Raw genomic sequence first — 18,876 nt, 5'->3', positions numbered from 1 at the left:
ACTCCAGCCTCCCTGTATAGAGTTTTGCATGTTCTCCCCAGAGTCTGTATCTGGAAGTCCCACAGGATCTTTGCTCGGTCATTCTCCACCACCTTGGGAGGTGTTTCCCATTTTGACCTTGGGGTTTCCAGTCCATACTGCGCACAGATGTTTCGGTAGACTATGCCAGCCACCTGGTTATGGCGCTCCATGTAGGCTTTCCCTGCCAGCATCTTACACCCTGCAGTTATGTGTTGGATTGTCTCAGGTGGTTCTTTGCACAACCTATACCTTGGGTCTTGTCTGGTGTGGTATATATATATATATATATATATATATATATATATATATATATATATATATATATATATATATATATATATATATATATATATATGCCCACCATTACCAGAAATATATATATATATATATGGATCCTGTTTGTGGACTACAGCTCAGCGTTCAATACCATCATCCCAGAACTCCTCATCCCCAAACTTCTCCAGCTTGGAGAGTCCCTTACGATCTGCCAGTGGATTCTCAGGAAGCTGAGAATCTTCCTGACAGGACGGACACAACAGGTCAGACTGGAGAAAATATCATCCTCAACACGAACCACGAGCACTGGAGCCCCGCAGGGATGTGTCTTCTCTCCATTGCTCTTCTCTCTCTACACGAACGACTGCACCTCAACGCACCCAGCTGTCAAATTCATAAAGTTCGCAGACGACACCACGGTCATCGGTCTCATCAAAGACGGCGACGAGTCTGCGTACCGACAACAAGTGGCGCAGCTGGAGCTCTGGTGCAGCTGTCACAACCTGGAGCTGAACACGCTCAAGACAGTAGAGATGATCGTGGACTTCAGGAAACATCCATCACCACAGCTACCCCTCACATTATCCAACTGCGTTGTGTCAACCGTTGAGACCTTCAAGTTACTGGGAATCACAGTCTCCCAGGACATGAAGTGGGAGGTCAACACCAACTCTATCCTGAAAAAGGCCCAACAGAGAATGTACTTCCTGAGGCTGCTAAAGAAGCATGGCCTGCCACAGGAGGTGCTGCAACATTTCTACACGGCTGTCATCGAATCCATCCTGTGTTCTTCCATCACCGTTTGGTTCGGGGCCACCACAAAAATGGACAAAATCCGACTTCAACGGACAGTTCGGACGGCGGAAAAAATCATTGGTACCGCCCTACCCACTCTCGAGGACTTGCACACTGCAAGAATCCAAACTAGGGTGCGGAAAATCATACTGGACCCTCCGCACCCTGCCCACCACCTTTTCCAGCTACTCCTCTCAGGCAGGCGCTACCGATTCATGCGCAGCAAATCTAGCAGACATTTAAACAGCTTCTTCCCCCAAGCCATTAACTCTTGCCATTAACGCTCTTGAGCACCCAGGATGAGTGCCTCTGCGCTGTCCTTTAGGCCAGCCCTCTCTAGACTTCTTGAGATCAGCCACTTCAGTTATGGTTCGGTGGTACATCCCGTGTAGGGGCTTTTCCTCCCATGATTGTGCCTCTTCCAGCACCTCATCCTCTGCTCCCCATTGTCTGAGACATTCTTTGAGTACATCATCCGTTGGAGCATTCTCTTTGATGTATTGGATTGGATTTTCCTTTGTTAGTCTCACAGTGGAGAAATTTACATTTCACAGCAGCAAAGTGATAGAAAAACAAAATACATGAGCTGCCTGAAAGGCAGCCACTCTCGCGGCGCCGTCTTGAAATCAAAAGAAGAAAAAAAACTAAACAAATAATATGACAACACAAAGACAATATGACAAAACAAAGACACAGAGAGTCCTTCATTCTTCAGGACTTGCTGTACCCTCTTTGTGATGATATGAAGCAGTTCTAGATGAAAGAGGAGAGGATCAAAGCGTCTTTCCACCAGTGGATTAGGGACATCCTAGTGAAACGAATTAGTGGGCGGCCCTTACGGCTTGTGTACAGTCTCAGGGTGCTGGATTTGGGATGGAACCCTCCATGCATGGTGAGAAGTTTTCGGGTCTTAACATCCGTGGTCTGAATCTCTTCCTTTGGCCACCTTATTATTCCTGCAGGGTATCTGATCACTGGCAGGACATAGCTGTTTATTGCCCGGGTCTTGTTCTTGCCATTGAGCTGGCTTCTTAGGACTTGCCTCACCCGCTGGAGGTAATTGGTCGTAACCGCTTTCCTTGTTGCTAGTTCGAGGTTGGCATTGGCCTGTGGTATACCGAGGTACTTGTAGCTGTTTTCAATGTCTGCTATTGTTCCTTCAGGGAGTGAGACCCCTTCAATGTGGACTACCTTCCCCTCTTAGTCACCATCGGACTACAGTTTTCCAGCCCGAATGACATCCCGATGTCACTGCTGTAGATCCTGGTTGTGTGGATCAGGGAGTCTATGTCCCTTTCACTCTTAGCATACAGCTTTATGTCATCTATGTAGAGGAGGTGACTGATTGTAGCTCCATTTCTGAGCCGGTATCCATAGCCTGTCTTGGCGATTATTTGGCTGAGGGGGTTCAGTCCTATGCAGAACAGCAGTGGTGAGAGTGCATCACCTTGGTATAGGCCACATTTGATGGACACTTGCGTTTGTGGCTTGCCATTGGCTTCAAGTGTGGTTTTCCACATCCTCATCGAGTTTGCAACAAAGGGTCCTGTTGACCTTATACAACTCCAAGCATTCAGTGATCCATGTGCACAGGTTGGTATGTCGGGACCTGCAGTCTTGTGCGACTGTTCTGTCAACCAGCAGCTGATATTTGGCACCTCTAGTATCTCTACCAATGCCTCTCTGTGCTTTGCTCATGTATTGATCCATGTGTCCACTTATCTTAGCCGCAATGATGCCTGACATGACCTTCCATGTTGTGGAGAGACAGGTTATTGGCCGATAGTTGTAAGGAACTGCAACCTTTGTAGAATCCTTCATGATCAGGATTGTTCGCCCTTCGGTTAGCCATCCTGGGTGAGTCCCATCGATTAGCAACTGGTTCATTTGTGCTGCTCGACGCTCGTGGAGTTTCTTTAGCCAGTAGGTGTGGACCATATCCGGGCCTGGTGCCGTCCAGTTTTTCATACCTGAGACTCTTTCTTGTATGTCTGCCGCTGTGATGGTAACTGGGTTCTGTTCAGGGAGGTTGCTGTGCTCCTCTTTCAGAGTCACCAGCCATTGTGCACTGCTGTTATGTGAGACTTACTTCTCCCATATGCCTTTCCAGTATATTTCAACCTTGGAGGGTCTGCTTTGCTGTTAGAACCCTGCCACTGAGCGTACACTTCCGCAGGTTGTGTTGCGAACAGCCTGTTTATTCTTCTGGCCTCATTCTCTTTCGTGTACTTCTATAGGCGACTGGAGAAGGCCTGGAGCCTTTCTTTGCCAGTTTCGAGTGCTTCAGGTATGGTTATCTGCATGTACCTCTTGGGTATTGGCCTTTTATTCACACCTCTCTGGGTCTCTGTCAATTGACTCACATCTTTCCGAGCCGCCTTGATTTTAGCCTCCAAACGTCTTTTCCATGGTGGGTAATGAATCTCGTGGCTCTCACAGTTCCTCTTGTAGCCAAGCATCTCTAGGATCACTGATGCTGAAGCGTATATCATCTCATTGGTTTCCATGATCGTTCCAGTCGGGATCGCTCTCAGTGCTGCATTCACAGTTTCCATGAGACTTTCAGGTGGTACTCCACATAGCCGTTGTAATCAGTTTCTTGGTTGCCCAGTTTTCACTCTTGCCATGATCTTATCTCTCAGGTCAGTTGCTACTTTGCTCAGCATTTCATTTATTGGGGCTGGCTTCCCAATCTCATCATTCATTGGGGCTTGCCTCCCAATCTCTGGTCTGACCTCTTCCTCTGATGTGGCAGCCTGGGGCCCTTCACCTCGGAATTTGTGTTGTACCTCATCAATCTCAAGTTGTGATAGCAATTGCCGTTTGTGGATATTGGAACACTGAGCTACTAGTTGTTTCGTGGTCGACCGTGACTGTGGGTTTCGAAGTAGCCATTAAGCCCCCATTCTCCGCATGTAACCCCTCAGACTAGGGTTGCTTGAGTAGTAGCATTCCAACAGAGCCATGTTATCGCATCTCGTCCATCTCAACTTTGTTCCAGTAGCCCATTTCTCATCAAGGTGACTCACTCACCAACACCATCACAGACTACATAAACTTGTGTGAACAAAACACCGTACCCACCAGGACTGTGCGGTGTTTTGCCAACAACAAACCATGGATTAATCCCGACATAAAAGTCCTCCTGAAGGAAAAGAAAAGGGCTTTTGTGTCGGGCAACAGAGAGGAACTGAAGGCCGTGCAGATCCAACTGAGGAGGAAGATCAGAGAGGGGAAGAAGGTCTACAGGATGAAAATGGAGGAGCAGCTGCAAGCCAGCAATGTCGCTGGTGTCTGGAAGGGCCTGAAAAACATCTCAGGCCACAAAAGCCCGGTGACATTGAACGAAAAAGACAAGGACTGGGCAGATGAACTCAACCGCTTTTTCAATCGGTTTGACAAGACGCCAGCCGCCCCCGGCCCACCGTCAACTTCACCTGTAGCTGCACCTGCACCAACTCTCACTGTGGCCTTACCCTCCCTGCCCCCTCTCACGACCAGCTTTCCGCAACCAACAACTGCCCTCCCAACCGTTGCCACACCCTCACCCGCCACTCTGCCTCCTGGTTCCTGCCTGTCTGTCACAACTGCGCAGGTGAGGAACCAACTGAGGAGGATGCAGGTGAGGAAGGCAGCAGGTCCGGATGACATCAGTTCCCGACTCCTCAAGACCTGCTCCGACCAGCTGTGTGACATTGTCCAGCACTTGATCAACCTAAGCTTGAAGCTGGGCAGAGTTCCACAGCTGTGGAAAACGTCATGCCTGGTCCCAGTACCCAAGATTGCCAACCCAAAGGAGCTCAACAGCTACAGACCAGTGGCGCTGACGTCTCACCTGATTAAGACGCTGGAGAGACTCGTCCTCGCCCACCTGCGACCGCTGGCAAGCTCATCGCTGGACCCGCTACAGTTTGCCTACCAGCCCAGCATCGGTGTGGAGGATGCCATCATCAACCTCCTCCATACGGCGTTGCTGCACCTGGAGAATGCTGGGAGCACGGTGAGGATCACGTTCTTCGATTTCTCCAGTGCCTACAACACCATACAGCCAAATCTACTGGGGGAAAAGCTGCGGCATGCCGGAGTCGACCACCACCTCACATCCTGGATTACAGATTACCTCACAAACAGGCCGCAGTACGTGAGGGTAAAGAACTGTAAGTCGGACAGGCTTCTCTGCAGCACCGGAGCGCCGCAGGGAACAGTCCTGGCTCCATTCCTCTTCACCCTCTACACCTCGGACTTCAACTACAACACCCCAACCTGCCACCTTCAGAAGTTCTCTGACGACTCAGCTATTGTCGGCCTCATTACAGAGGGAGACGATAGGGAGTACAGGGGACTGACAAAGGACTTTGTGGACTGGTGCCAGCAGAATCACCTCCAGATCAACACCGGGAAAACTAAGGAGCTGGTGGTGGACTTCTGCAGGAAACAATCCTCACCTGCACCATTGAACATCCAGGGTTCGGACATTGAGAGGGTGACCTCCTACAAGTACCTGGGTGTTACTCTCAACAATAAACTGGACTGGACAACAAACACGGATGCCCTAATCAAAAAGGGACAGAGACGCCTCTTCCTACTCAGGAAACTGAGGTATTTTGGAGTTCAGGGGTCACTCCTAAAGACTTTCTATGACTCTGTGGTGGCATCAGCCATCCACTATGGCATTGTCTGCTGGTCAGGCAGCATCACCACCCGGGACAGAAAAAGACTGGAGCTCCTTGTCAAGCGGGTCAGTTATGTCGTGGGCTGCTCGCTGGACTCTCTGGAGGAGATGGGCAACAGACGGACGCTAGCTAAACTAAAAGCTATGATTGGATTGGATTGGATTGGATTGGATTTGCCTTTATTAGTCTCGCAGTGGAGAAATTTACATTTCACAGCAGCAAAGTTATGAAAGAAATGAAAATAGATGGACAGCCCCTCCCACCCCCTCCTGCCCACCCTGACTGGGTAGCTCCTTTAGCCAGAGACTATTACACCCGCGCTGCAAGCCAATCTGCGATTGGCTGGCAACCAATTCAGGGTGTCCTCAAAGACGGCTGACCCTCGTAAGGATAAAGCAGTCGGGATGATGAATGAATGCTTTCCCCCATTCAATTTCTGTTTCAATTATGAAGGCACTGAAAATACATTTTAACACAACAAATTAAGATGCAACAAAAAGGTGAAAAAACAAAAGCCATGCCATGGAATCCACCATCGAGGGGTGTGACAAGAGGGGTTCCCAAAAATCAATCTTCATAACCAGACCAAAGAAGAAAAAAAAAGGTATGCTAAATATTCCCAACATTTTTCTGGCCCTGTTACATTCATTTAAATGAGTTAGCGAGCGATTGCCAATGTCTGATTCTTGTCGACTTGGCCAAGTTTTCGCGGAAAAGATGCAAACCCCGTTAAGGAAGGCTGAATTATGGCTACAAATCAACGACTTCTGAAGTGTCAATGTCGAAACTTGGTGGCAAGCTACCATTTTAGACTAATTACTAAAATATCCTCCATCAGGGCAGAAGATAGTTTCCCAGAGGCTCACGCTACATCATAACCGGTTTGTCAAAGACATAACAATACTAATTAATTTAATTTTCAAACACTGTCGATGTTGTAATTGTCTGACTAAAGCAGACACATCGTGTGAATTTGCAATCTTGACAATTAAACACATAAAAGCGCTTGTCCTTCCTGTCCTCAGTATAAAACTTCGCGACTGCAAAGGTAAGCTTTACAGTCTACTTACCAACCAATGTTCATGCTATTCTTTCACCGTATATTGTGTTCTTGTTTGACTGGCTTATATTAAAATGAAATGCTGATGCTGTGTTCGAAAGCTAAAGAATATTTCAATCGTATACAGATGACATTTACTCTTCACCTGTTGTTCCTCCTTTGTGGGATCAGTGGACTGTTGACGGGAGTCGTAAGTGAAAATCTCACCCCAGCGACTTAAGTCAAGATGGATTTACAATGCTGTCTAATATACGGCTATCTTCAGTTGTTCCAATGTTCAGTCTAATTTTAACCACATTCTTTTCTTTTTCAGTGGGGTTTCCCATCAAAAAAATACGGCAGTCAGTCGGGCTGACTCTGTCATAATTTTTGATTTTCAAGTTCATTGAGACTGCAGTTGATTGTCTCTTTTTCACCTGAAAACATATGAATAATTCTAGAACAATTGTGCTGCAGACCCTTTCCCTAGAACCCTAAGGGCTGGGCTCTACTAGACTGCAACTGTTACGTTTTGCAGGATGAACCAAGAACCTTTGCAGATGCAGAGGTATGGAAGAAAATAGCCCATTCCTGACACAGTCAATGAATTATTTGTCTTATCAAACAACATTTTGAAAAAAATCTTGCCAATTGCCTGGCAGATATGAAACCTATGTGTTTATTCCCCCCCGCAGGCTGTCTGCAACATCCTTGGTGGGAATCTAGTGTCCATCCACAGTAACCTGGAAAATGCTGTTGTTCAGCAACTGTTTATCGCCGGTTCTACTCTCGGTACTGAGGGATGGATTGGACTTCATGATACAATTTTGGTAAAGCATTGACCAGCAGAAATACTTTGTAGTGAAACCCGTCACTTGTGTACCAGTAATTTCACCAGAAAATAATAAAATGCTCAATCTTGTCATGGCCTTGAAGGCCAGAGGCGTACAGTGGATAGTTTTCAGCATTCGATTGTTAGAACTACATGAGGGGAAAACAGTGGAACGCATCATCTATCTTGACATTCATAAAATGTACACAGGGATGACCTTAAAGTAGTTCACCCTGGTGAACTAATCCATTTTACTTTCAGGAAAAATTGTACATTTACCACTCCAGCCATCATTTACTTCACCTTTTTGCTCCACATTCCTACGCCAAACTCCAGTTTGGCTCATTTTCACAATGAGACTGTATGATTCAAATCATGTTCAAGCACAATCTGTTAGATTCCTGAGTGACAAACAAATAGCAGATCAAAATACAAGCAGTTGTTATTGTCAAGTGTTATTTAATGATGTCATTTGGTCTTCCAGGATAGTGATTACATATGGACTGATGGAACCCTTGAGGATTTCCGTAACTTTGGTCCGAATGAACCCAATTCATTGAATGGCAACTGTGTAGCAATGGTTGAAGCGAGTAAGTGAAATCAGTGATTGATGTTTAATAAGAAAACAATGATGTAAAACATAAATGTTTGCTTCTGACAGCTAATGTTTGGGAAACCGCGACCTGTGCAACAATCGAAGAATATATTTGCATCAAGGAAGCACACCTTTCCGTCCACTAATCACTTATCTTTCTTCAGTCACAAGGAAGGTCCGTCATCACAGAGACACAATAAGAGAATATCAGACTTTCGTGTTGTCTTTGCATTCTTGGGTTTACAACCAATTTTCCTTTTCTTTACTCTTCCATCATTGTTCTTGAAAACACCAAATTTGTAATGTCAAAAAGCACCCCCCAATAAATGAATCTGTCTGCATCAAAATATTTGTTGGTCTTTTTTTAAACCTGCTCCATTTCAAACTGACTTTTTTTCCCTGTCATTCAAAATCATCATCATAAAGATCGAGAAATACTGTATTTACATTAGAAGTAACTGGGCAACAGAACTGTATAAATATATATAAAAATATAGTCCTTTTAATGAAGAAAAAAAAGAAAAAAGTATAGAACACAAGTACATGAGATTAAACTGTGATCAAGTGATCAATTTTAAAGAAAAAAAATTCTGAGATCTCTCGCAAGAAAAAAAACACAACTTTGGAATGGAAACACATCTTTAGCCTGTCCAACCATCATCCAGGGAACAAGTGGCCATGAAATCCAAAATGTCCTTCGCTGATGTCCCACATGGCATCCAATCCACAGGCAGTGAGCACAGTTATATCCTTTGAAAGTTCTCAGGCCAAATAATAATAATAATAATAATAATAATAATAATAATAATAATAATAATAATAATAATAATAATAATAATAATAATAATAATAATTATTATTATTATTATTATTATTATTAGTATTATTGTTATTATTATTGTTATTATTATCTCATATCCCGGACCGCTTATTTCTCATTAGGGTTACAGGGGTTGCTGGAGCCTATCTCAGCTGTCTTCGGGCACGAGGCGGGGGACACCCCGAACTGGTTGCCAGCCAATCACAGGGCACACAAAGACATACACTCAACAGTCACTCTCACACTCACACCTATGCATGTTTATGGAGTGTGGGAGGAAACCGGAGGAACCGGAGAAAACCCACGCGGGTCCGGGGAAAACATGCAAACTCCACACAGGGAGGCCGGACCGGGACGCGAACCGCCAACCTCTGCACTGTGAAGCCGGTGTGCTAACCACTCGACTACCGGGTCGCCCTATTATTATTATTATTATTATTATTATTATTATTATTATTATTATTATTATTATTATTATTATTATTATTATTATTATTATTATTATTATTATTATTATTATAACATGGACACAACACAAGGAGTCCAAGATGGCGCCCGAGTAGGCAGCCGTCAGCAAGTGCTCTGATGAGCCTTGCTTTTTTTGTTGTTTTTGTCTTGTTTTTGTGTTTTCTTTTGTCACTTTGTGTTGTTGTGCGTCGTGTGGAACGGATACGGATTGTTTTTCAGCATTTTTGACCACGACATTCATCAAGGAGGAGACTGTGCTGAGCGGTTGCGCCTTTTCGGCAGCATGAATATGCCAGTACTGTTTTTGAATGGGAGGAATGTCGGAGCCATTCGACTGTCATCGCTGGACAGCTCTGGGGCCATTGTGCTTTTTTGCGCCTGTAATGGGCAGTATCTTCACAGCCCTGCTTTGTTCAGTGGAAGGTCGGTGCTGTTGGACAGTCTGCGGCTGGATGGATGCATGGCTTGAGGAGCCCGCGATAAGAAGGAAGGAGCGTCAGCGCAGAGCGCCGATGCGTATATGGAACTGTCGCGGGATAGAATTGAAGCTGAATTATGTGGGACAGGAGATGTGAGACAATCTCTTTTCGTCAATGGATGCTACAGCTGCGTGTTTTCTTTCAACATTTAGCTTGTAGTCGACGTGGACATTCCACCATGATGTCCCTGATCCACTGGTGAAGAGACGCTTTGATCCTCTCCTCTTTCATCTGGAACTGCTTTATGTAACAAAGAGGGTACAGAAAGTGCTTAAGAATGAATGTCTCTCTGTGTCTTTGTGATGTCATGTTATTTGTTATTTAGTTTTTTTTTGTTCTTTTGACTTCAAGACGGCGCCGCGAGAGTGGCTGCCTTTCCAGCAGCACCTGTGTTTTGCTTTTCTATTTTCATTTCTTTCATGACTTTGCTGCTGTGAAATGTAAATTTCTCCACTGCGAGACTATTAAAGGCAAATCCAATCCAATCCAATTATAATAGTCTGTATGAAATGTGCAAGTGATTTACTCAATGTGGCTAATCCTCATGAGCTTCTACTTTGAAACAAAAAAATATGACGGCAATCAGCCAGAAAAATAAATAAATGAATAAATAAATCATCGATTAGGTAAGCCCGGCACGCATGAAAGCCACAGATGTTATTCGCCGTGAGCATGGTAGCTTAGCTTGATGCTATTGTACTTTCTATAGATGTTGCGTGTTTTCAATGGTTTACCTCCTTTCTTTTATAACAATACAGTTGTATCGTATAGCAACAACAACAAAAAACATTTTCAACAACTCTTCATTCCTATCTCTTTTTTTTCTTTAGAAATCGAATGCTATGGGATGCTAATCGCGCATACTAAATTATAAACACTCACCAGGAACATGACCTCCTCTGAAAAAAAGATTTCACATTATTCAACTCAACTATCTTACACAGGCAGAGGTTCAAGGACCAGCTTTCATTTATCCTGAGCCGTTTCTCCTTTGACCCGTATGAAAAAATGCTACAAAGTTCTCTTTCCCTTGTGAACAAAGGTAATCGATCCTCACGTTTTGATGCATTAATTGTCCATCTGAAACAGCAGTATCGTAAATACATTAGCACTGTATCTTGTGGTGCATTGATGCAAAAGACAAAAGAGAATTTAAAATTAGAGTATGGACAAAAAGCACACTGTGACCTAGTTGCCAGACAATAGCAAAGCAGACATACTTAAACAACCTCTCGTGCTCATAGTCACTTCACTCAACTGGATTTATAGAGCACTTAAAAACAACCACCACTATATACAAAGTGCTGTACGTTGAGCAAATACTTTCCAAGATGTCAAAATGAAATGGAATCAAAACAAAATAACACAGATGCATATAAAGACAGTGAGACACTTACACGACTGGCGTAAGAATAAGTTGTCACATGATACAGGAAACATTTTTTTAGCATTTTAAAATTATTTTAGATTTATGACCTCAATGTGTCTGCCATGAAAACATTGGCTGTCATTATGCCCTGATGTCCCCTTGCATCAGGGTTTTTGTGTGTTTAGCCAATTCTTAATTAACCGCCTCCAGCTGGTCCAGAATGCTGTTGCTCCACTCTTGACTGGTACTTGGTAAGAGGGAGCACATACAATAACTCCTTCTCTGGCATCCCTCCATTGGCTCCCTATACAGTTTAGAGTTATTTTGAAAATTCCATTGTTTGTTTTCAAATATTTAAATGATCTTGCGCTCCCTTACCTCTTCGAGCACTTCGACCACTCATTTTCCCGGAACCTCAGGCTTGCGGAGCAGACATTATTAAGAGTCCCAAAAACTAAACAAAGGCTCATATGGGATCGAGCCTTGTCACTTGCTGATCCCTTTCTTTGGAAAGACGTCCCACTGAACATTTGACAAGGTACCTCGCTGCCCATCTTTAAAACCTGCCGAAAAACTCATTGTTTGGCATTTGACTCAGAATGACTCAGACTCGATCTTAGTTTGACTGTTTCGTGCATTCTACCATATTGGTTACTGTTTTATTACTGTAGTGTATATATGGTAGGTACTCCATGTAAACCACTTTATACCCAGTGATGGTTGTTTGAAAGTGCAACCAGACACAGATGTGATTTGAGTTCATTTGCGTGGAGGTGTGGTGAGGTGAATTGAGGTAATGACACGTTTGGCCTTATGAATATAAGGAGTTTACAACTTTTTGGCTTATTTTGTATAGTATTAAATATAATGCTAGTTTCTAGGGTAGGGGAAGTCTTGCCAACGTTTTACTCACCCTAGAGACTTGAGTCTGAATTGTTGCCAATTTGTCAAAGTTTTCACAATTTTAACAGAAATTTTTAACTGCCTGAGCAACTGATTTTCTTAAAACTAGACAATTAAATAACAGTGATCGAAAAATCAGCAACATTTTATTCTCTACAACGTGGACTCTACAGTGTAGAGTCTCCACAGTGTAGGGAAGAGGGCCAAGAAGATTTAACCCGTTAAGACACCAAACAACAATTTCTTATTCTGTACATCTTGGGTGCATTAAAAGTCATTAACATGTCAATTTATTCATCGTTGTCAAAATAATTATTCCAAATTAACCATAGTATTTGGAGTTCCGTGTAGGAAATGCAGATACGAGCTGAACACATAGCAATATATCGAAATTAGACAACATGCTTTCTCTCAACAGATTAAAAATAAGAATTGAGGTTGTCTCAGCCATCAGCAAGCCCTAGCGGTTCCTTTGCAAAATGATTTACCCATCCCCAAATTATAGATACAAATCAACAACTTCTGCCCTGTGAGACTGACATGCAAACTTGTTGTTATACCAACATAACATACTAATGACGAAAACACCCTTTATCAGTACAGGAGTTTCCCACTGGCATGCTCTGGCCCACAACCTGTTTGTCAAACAAGACATTACAAATGAGTTTTTTTTGTGTCTTTTTTTTTTTTCAATCACTCATTAACTTTTAATTGTCTGACTCGATCTGACATGTCAGGTGACCGTGCATGACTGACAACCCAATGTATAAAAGGGATTGCCCTTACTGTCCTCAGTATCAATCTTCGCAACTGCAAAGGTAAACCTTTCATACTACTTTCCAAAAATATCAAATTCATATCTATCTTTTAACGTTTACTGCATTCTAATTTGACGGGCTTAAGTGAAAATAAAATGCTGATGTTGTGTTCGAAACCTAAAGTATATTTCAATTGTATAGAGATGGCATTTACTCTTCACTCGTTGTTCCTCCTTTGCGGGATCAGTGGACTGTTGATGGGTGTCGTAAGTTAAAATCTCACCCCAATGACTAAAATCACGATGGATTTACAATGCTGTCTAATACATGACTGTCTTCATTTGTTCCAATGTTCAGTCTTATTTTAACCATGTGCTTTCTTCCACAGTGGGCATTCCCTTCAAAAAAATCCGGCGGTCAGTAGCTCTGACTCAGACATACTTTTTGACTTCCAAGCATTGACACCGAAGTTGATTGTCTCTTTTTCACCTGAAAACATGTGAATAATGACGGAACAATTGTGCGGCAGACATTTATTGTCCTAAAGGCTGGACTCTATTGGACTGCAACTGTTACGTTTACCAGGATGAAGAAAGGACGTTTGCAGATGCAGAGGTATATTGAACATTTTGGACGCGCAGAGTCCAAACAAAATTATTTCCCTGGCAGACCTGAAATACTGAAACATATATGTTTTCCCCCTCCCCTCAGGCTGTTTGCAACATCCTTGGTGGGAATCTCGTGTCCATCCACAGTAACCTGGAAAATGCGGTCGTTCAGCAACTGATTCCTTCCATTCCCACTATTGCCCCTGATGATACCATCTGGATTGGACTTCATGATTCAATTGCGGTAAAGCATTAGCCAGCAGACATAGTTTATGTTTTTGTGTTTAAGTCATACATGTAACCCATATTTCTGTCATTTTACCAGAGAAAAGGAAATGTGCTCAATCGTGTCGTCGCCTCGAAGGCATACAGTCTATGGCAGGGGTCTCCAAAGTCGGTCTTGAGGGCCTCTGTCCTGCCTGTTTTCCAGCTCCCCCAGGTGCAACACATCTGATTCAAATGATCAGCTCATTAGCCAGCTCTGAAGCAGCATCAAAATGGTCCTGATGATTTGAATCAGGTGCGTTGCTGCTGGGAGAGCTGGAAAACAGGCAGGACAGCGGACGTCGAGGACCAACTTTGGAGACCCCTTGCCTATGGTCTTCAGCATTCCATTGTTAGGACTTCGTGAGGGGAAAACACAGTTGAGCACATCATCTATCTTGACATTTGTAAAATGTACACAGGGATGACCCTAAAGTCGTTCAACCTGTTGAAGTAATCAATTTTTTTCAGGAAAAAAATACATTTAACACTCCAACCATCATTTCATCAGATTTTTTGCTCCACGCTCCAACCTCGAACTCCAGCATGACATTGTGTGCTTCTCATCATGTTCCAGCACGATCTTAGTTTTATTCCAGAGTGACTAAGATAGCAGAAGCCAATACAAGCAGATGTTATTGTCATGTGTCATGTATTGAAAAGCCACTTGGTCTTCTAGATGGACGATTTCATATGGACTGATGGCACCATTGAGGATTTCAGGAACTTCCTTGGTGGGACAACTGATCCTGTAGGTGGCAATTGTGTAGCCCTGATAAGTATGAGTAAGTAAAATCAGCGATTGAAGTTTGATCATAACACAATAATGTAATATGTAAATATTTGCTTCTTACAGGTGGATTTTGGCAAAATACAGACTGTACAGATCTGGACGAATATATTTGCATTAAAGAAGCGCGCCTTGTCGTCCACTAATCACTCATCTTACTTTAGTCACAATGTAGCTCCATCATAACAATGATGACTCAATGACACAATATCAGACTTTCGTGGTGTCTTTGTGTTCTTGGGTTTACTATTACCTTTCTTCGTCTTCCCTTTTCCACAATTGTTCCTGACAACAAATCATAATGTCAATGAACATCCCGTAAATGAAGGAATCTGTCTGCACCAAAATATTTGTTGGCCTTTTTTTTGTAACGCGCCTTTTCAAACTTACAGAGACTTTTGCATAAAATTTAAAATGTCAATATCATCATAAAGATAAAAAACAATGCATGGTCATGAACCAACATGGCAATCGCTTGTGGTCCAACAATTTAAAGACAAAAAAGGTATTAAAATAACATGCAAACTCCAAACAGGAAGAATAGCGTTTGAATCGAACCCTTGAACTTTGAACTGTAAAGCAGATGTCCGAAACATAAGACCACTGTGCTGCCTGGAGTCATTATTAAAATGGAATAATTGATACTATAAATAGGACTGAAAATGCAATGCCCAACTCTGAATACCACACCTTTGATCTCAGTTGACGCAGCTATATGACGGGCAACCATTTTTTCCATCACTATTTATCGCAATGGTCCATTGCAACAGTCTGACAACAACAAAAAAATATTCATTACGTGAACATTTTATCAATTTGTTTTTCCCGATTCCTATAAAAAATATTTCATTCAATAGCATAACAAATGTAGAGGACAATGTTATGGTTTTGATTATGTTTGGTTTGGTTGCATCAAGCGTCCTTTATATCGCCACATGTTCTAATCATGAGTGTCCCAAATTCTTTCACCTATTTACTCGGCACACGCCTGGAAGCCCTGGCACAGCCGGGGGCACATCACTAGCCACAGGTAGTTATGGGCCCATGAGACACTGTGAAGCATGTTGATTCAATGATACTACGTTGATACTGTGTTGATACTGTGTCGTTGAGAACTGACACCTGCAGGCCTTCCAACATCCTTGCAGGCAACCCACTTGACCGACTGATTTGATGACAAATAATATCCAACAACCTTGACATCCATGCATTGATATTCTATTATTCAGTATATTTAATTAACGTGGGAAAAGATGCTTGTGGGCATTCTCTTCACAACAATGTATTTCGAAAAATAAGGTGCTCCATTGTTTTAAATTTCAGTATGTTGCATTTTTTTGCATAGTAGTATATATCTCCTGCCACTCTCATGGCACAGATGGTGCCACTATTCAAAGGAACTCCATTACGAGGTACGAGAGGTGTGCAAAAAAAGTGTGTTAGTTCTACCAATACAACAGTGGGTTAAAAAAAACTAAAAAAACTAAAAACTGATATTGATGAGTAATATGGCGGATGAAGTTGCAGAGGATGTGATAATGGTCCGTGCTCGGCCTCCATCCACATGGAGGAACTGTTGGATTGAAGTGTTGCTGATTTTAACACACTCAAAGACTCCAGACTGGAAGCAGTGTCTGTGACTCGACACTTTAGGTGTCAGTAGAGTTGTTTGGCTTCCTGTGTAAGCGTGGATGATAAAACTGTCAAGGAATTTGAACACAAAACAGTATGCAATCTTCTGAAGACAGTTTGAGGAGGAAGAGATTGCGATCTCAACATGAATTGATTCACCTGCGCCGGTAAATGACTCGAGTCCACGCGTCCAACAGTTTTACGTATGTATGGGGTCATCAGCTCCAAGGCAAAACGCAACAGCGTAGCGTTGCAAGTGATTACCAGCTGTATTTCCCCGTATGGTGGCCTTTTATTATATTAATTGTTGATCATTAACAGAGGCACACAAGCATAAAACAACAACAGTTAATTGGATTCTTCATACGGTCGCCTTGACGATTATCAGATTTGTTGATTCTCACTGTTCTCTCAATAAACTTTGACCCTTGACCTTTGACCCTTCTTCCAGCAGAGCAATGTGGACTTTAACTTGATAGCAGACACGTAGCCCACTGATCAAACAATAAAATAACAAGTATGAAAGTGAACATTTCAATATAATTTTTTCCTTACATTTCCCCCCTGTATATAGAAATTTCACTTCTTATTTAACATTATCAAATTGCAATTTAAGAAGGTTTGTGCAAGCAAATCATTACAAGGTGAAACTCCCTATACTCAGGTGAGAAACTGAACATCCACGCAGCTGTCTTCCAGGACCAGAAAAGCTGTTCTTTCAGTAGTAATGTCAACCAGACCAATAGCTCTATATATCAGTTTAATTAACAACAATTTAAAGCACGGAATACAGCCACACCCACAAATTACTATCATGACCACAAAAATTGAAATTGAGACCAATACCGATGAAACCGATGACTTATCACGACCAAAATGGTCCATCCACACTTCCCCCCAAAAATATTGATACCTGATTGATGTTTAAGATGCTGGTTAAATGCCCTTAATCCTTTGAGGCTTTGGTTAATCTACCGTCCACTTGAGTATTATTCGGGATAAATGTGCAACATTGGCTCCCAAACATTGAATAAACCCCTCCTTTTTCAGCCAAAAGCATATCTAAAGCAATAACGTTTTTGGAATGCCATTAATGATGTTTTTGACAATTGGTCATGTACTGCTTCGAAGGCCTCAGTCGTATAATTCCCCAAAAGTTGTACATTATAATGAATGTAATTTATCCTGTCTACATTTTTATTGGGAGTAATCCACAAAAAGATGCTTTCAAATTCTGCCACTACTTGATTGACCAATTTATACACGTCAGGAACCCCTCTCGGTACCCGATAGCGTCGATGTATGTGGGGTTCCCGTCTTGCCACCTCTACTTGGTGGATCTTTTAGATCTGAGTGGGTCAGCCGGGGGTTCCACATTTTCCTGTCTTTGCCCCTGCAGGCTCTCCATCGACAAAGAGTAAGTGCTTACAGGTAACAGGAGTGAAACCAAGTTGCAACGACCTTTGATTTTGGCAGGAAGCAGGTCATATGGCTTATGCCCGTCCCACCACCATACGTCAGCGTGACTGACCGGGTCAAAGGTAGAATTTACTTTAATTATTTTTGAACAATATTTGGCTGACACCGCACCAATTTGTGCATCACTACCATCAAAATGTACACATGTGAAATTTAAAACAACCACTTTTGGGTCGAATATAGCCTTGTACTTAGTCGGGGGGACTATAGGAAAGACCGTCATATTTCATGAGATGTTGTTTTTGTAAGTTTGTAGTGTTGATAACTTCAGTTACATGATCATAATGTATTTGTCATAATCTGGTTGGCGACCAACGGGTGGTGCTGTCGGCCCCGCCTGCACCTGCACAGGTGCTGGTCGTCCCGAGCCTTGGTGGACTGCCACGTTCGGATTGGCGACCACCGGATAGCGCTGTCAGCCTGCCTGCTGCCTCGCAGATGCTGGTCGTTACAATCAGTGACACTTAAAAGGACTCCCGCCACGACCATCCGGTGTCGGGTCATTGTTGTATGCTTTGTATGCAATTGTATGCATCGTATGCTGTGCATGTGTTTGTTTAACCCTGGCGGATTTTTACTCTTGGTTTTCTTTTGATACTTTGTATTTTTTCTGTTCAGATAATTTTGTTGTTTTACATTTTGTTCCTGCTGACTTTATTTTAATACAATTCGTCAAACACAACCTCCTGCTCCCTCCTGCCTGCTTTTTGGGACCCGCACCCGCCATCACCACCATGCAAAACATGACAGTATTGCTGCTGGTACAATTTTTGAAGTAGGTCTTGGTCCCATACATACCACACAATCACTCAGTAAGGTTGCTTGTTGTGCCATTAAAAGCCAATTATTTGTATTACTTTCAATTCCTGTTTCCTCACGAAACAATTTATCTGCATAAGGGTTTCCAGTTATAACCCTTAATCGGTCATCCCCTTGTTCGGAGGCAGCTCCAACCCCTTTTACTATCGCAATTTGGAGTAATATGGCCCCCAGTGGTTGTGAGTCATCCAGTGGATCCGTCGCCAATCAGGATAATTTCCCCCTCGTCCCAGCTATCCCGGGTAAGACCCTTCGG

The 18,876-nt window shown here is 42.9% G+C and overlaps 1 protein-coding gene across 1 annotated transcript; it reads left to right on the top strand.

The window, feature by feature from the left end:
• The first annotated feature begins 13,169 nt into the window (after positions 1–13,169).
• Positions 13,170–15,037, top strand: LOC148898013 (lithostathine-1-alpha-like). Its single transcript, XM_088996793.1, has 6 exons — positions 13,170–13,294; positions 13,417–13,444; positions 13,558–13,643; positions 13,740–13,880; positions 14,580–14,685; positions 14,757–15,037. Exons 1-6 carry the CDS (start codon positions 13,184–13,186, stop codon positions 14,834–14,836), a joined length of 552 nt encoding a protein of 183 aa, XP_088852919.1. The 5' UTR covers positions 13,170–13,183; the 3' UTR covers positions 14,837–15,037.
• Positions 15,038–18,876: the final 3,839 nt, after the last annotated feature.

The sequence above is a fragment of the Hippocampus bargibanti genome, linkage group LG05, assembly GCF_051943395.1.
Source record: "Hippocampus bargibanti isolate YZ-2025 linkage group LG05, ASM5194339v1, whole genome shotgun sequence".
NCBI classification, from domain to species: domain Eukaryota; kingdom Metazoa; phylum Chordata; class Actinopteri; order Syngnathiformes; family Syngnathidae; genus Hippocampus; species Hippocampus bargibanti.
This window is presented reverse-complemented; position numbering and strand designations above follow the sequence as displayed.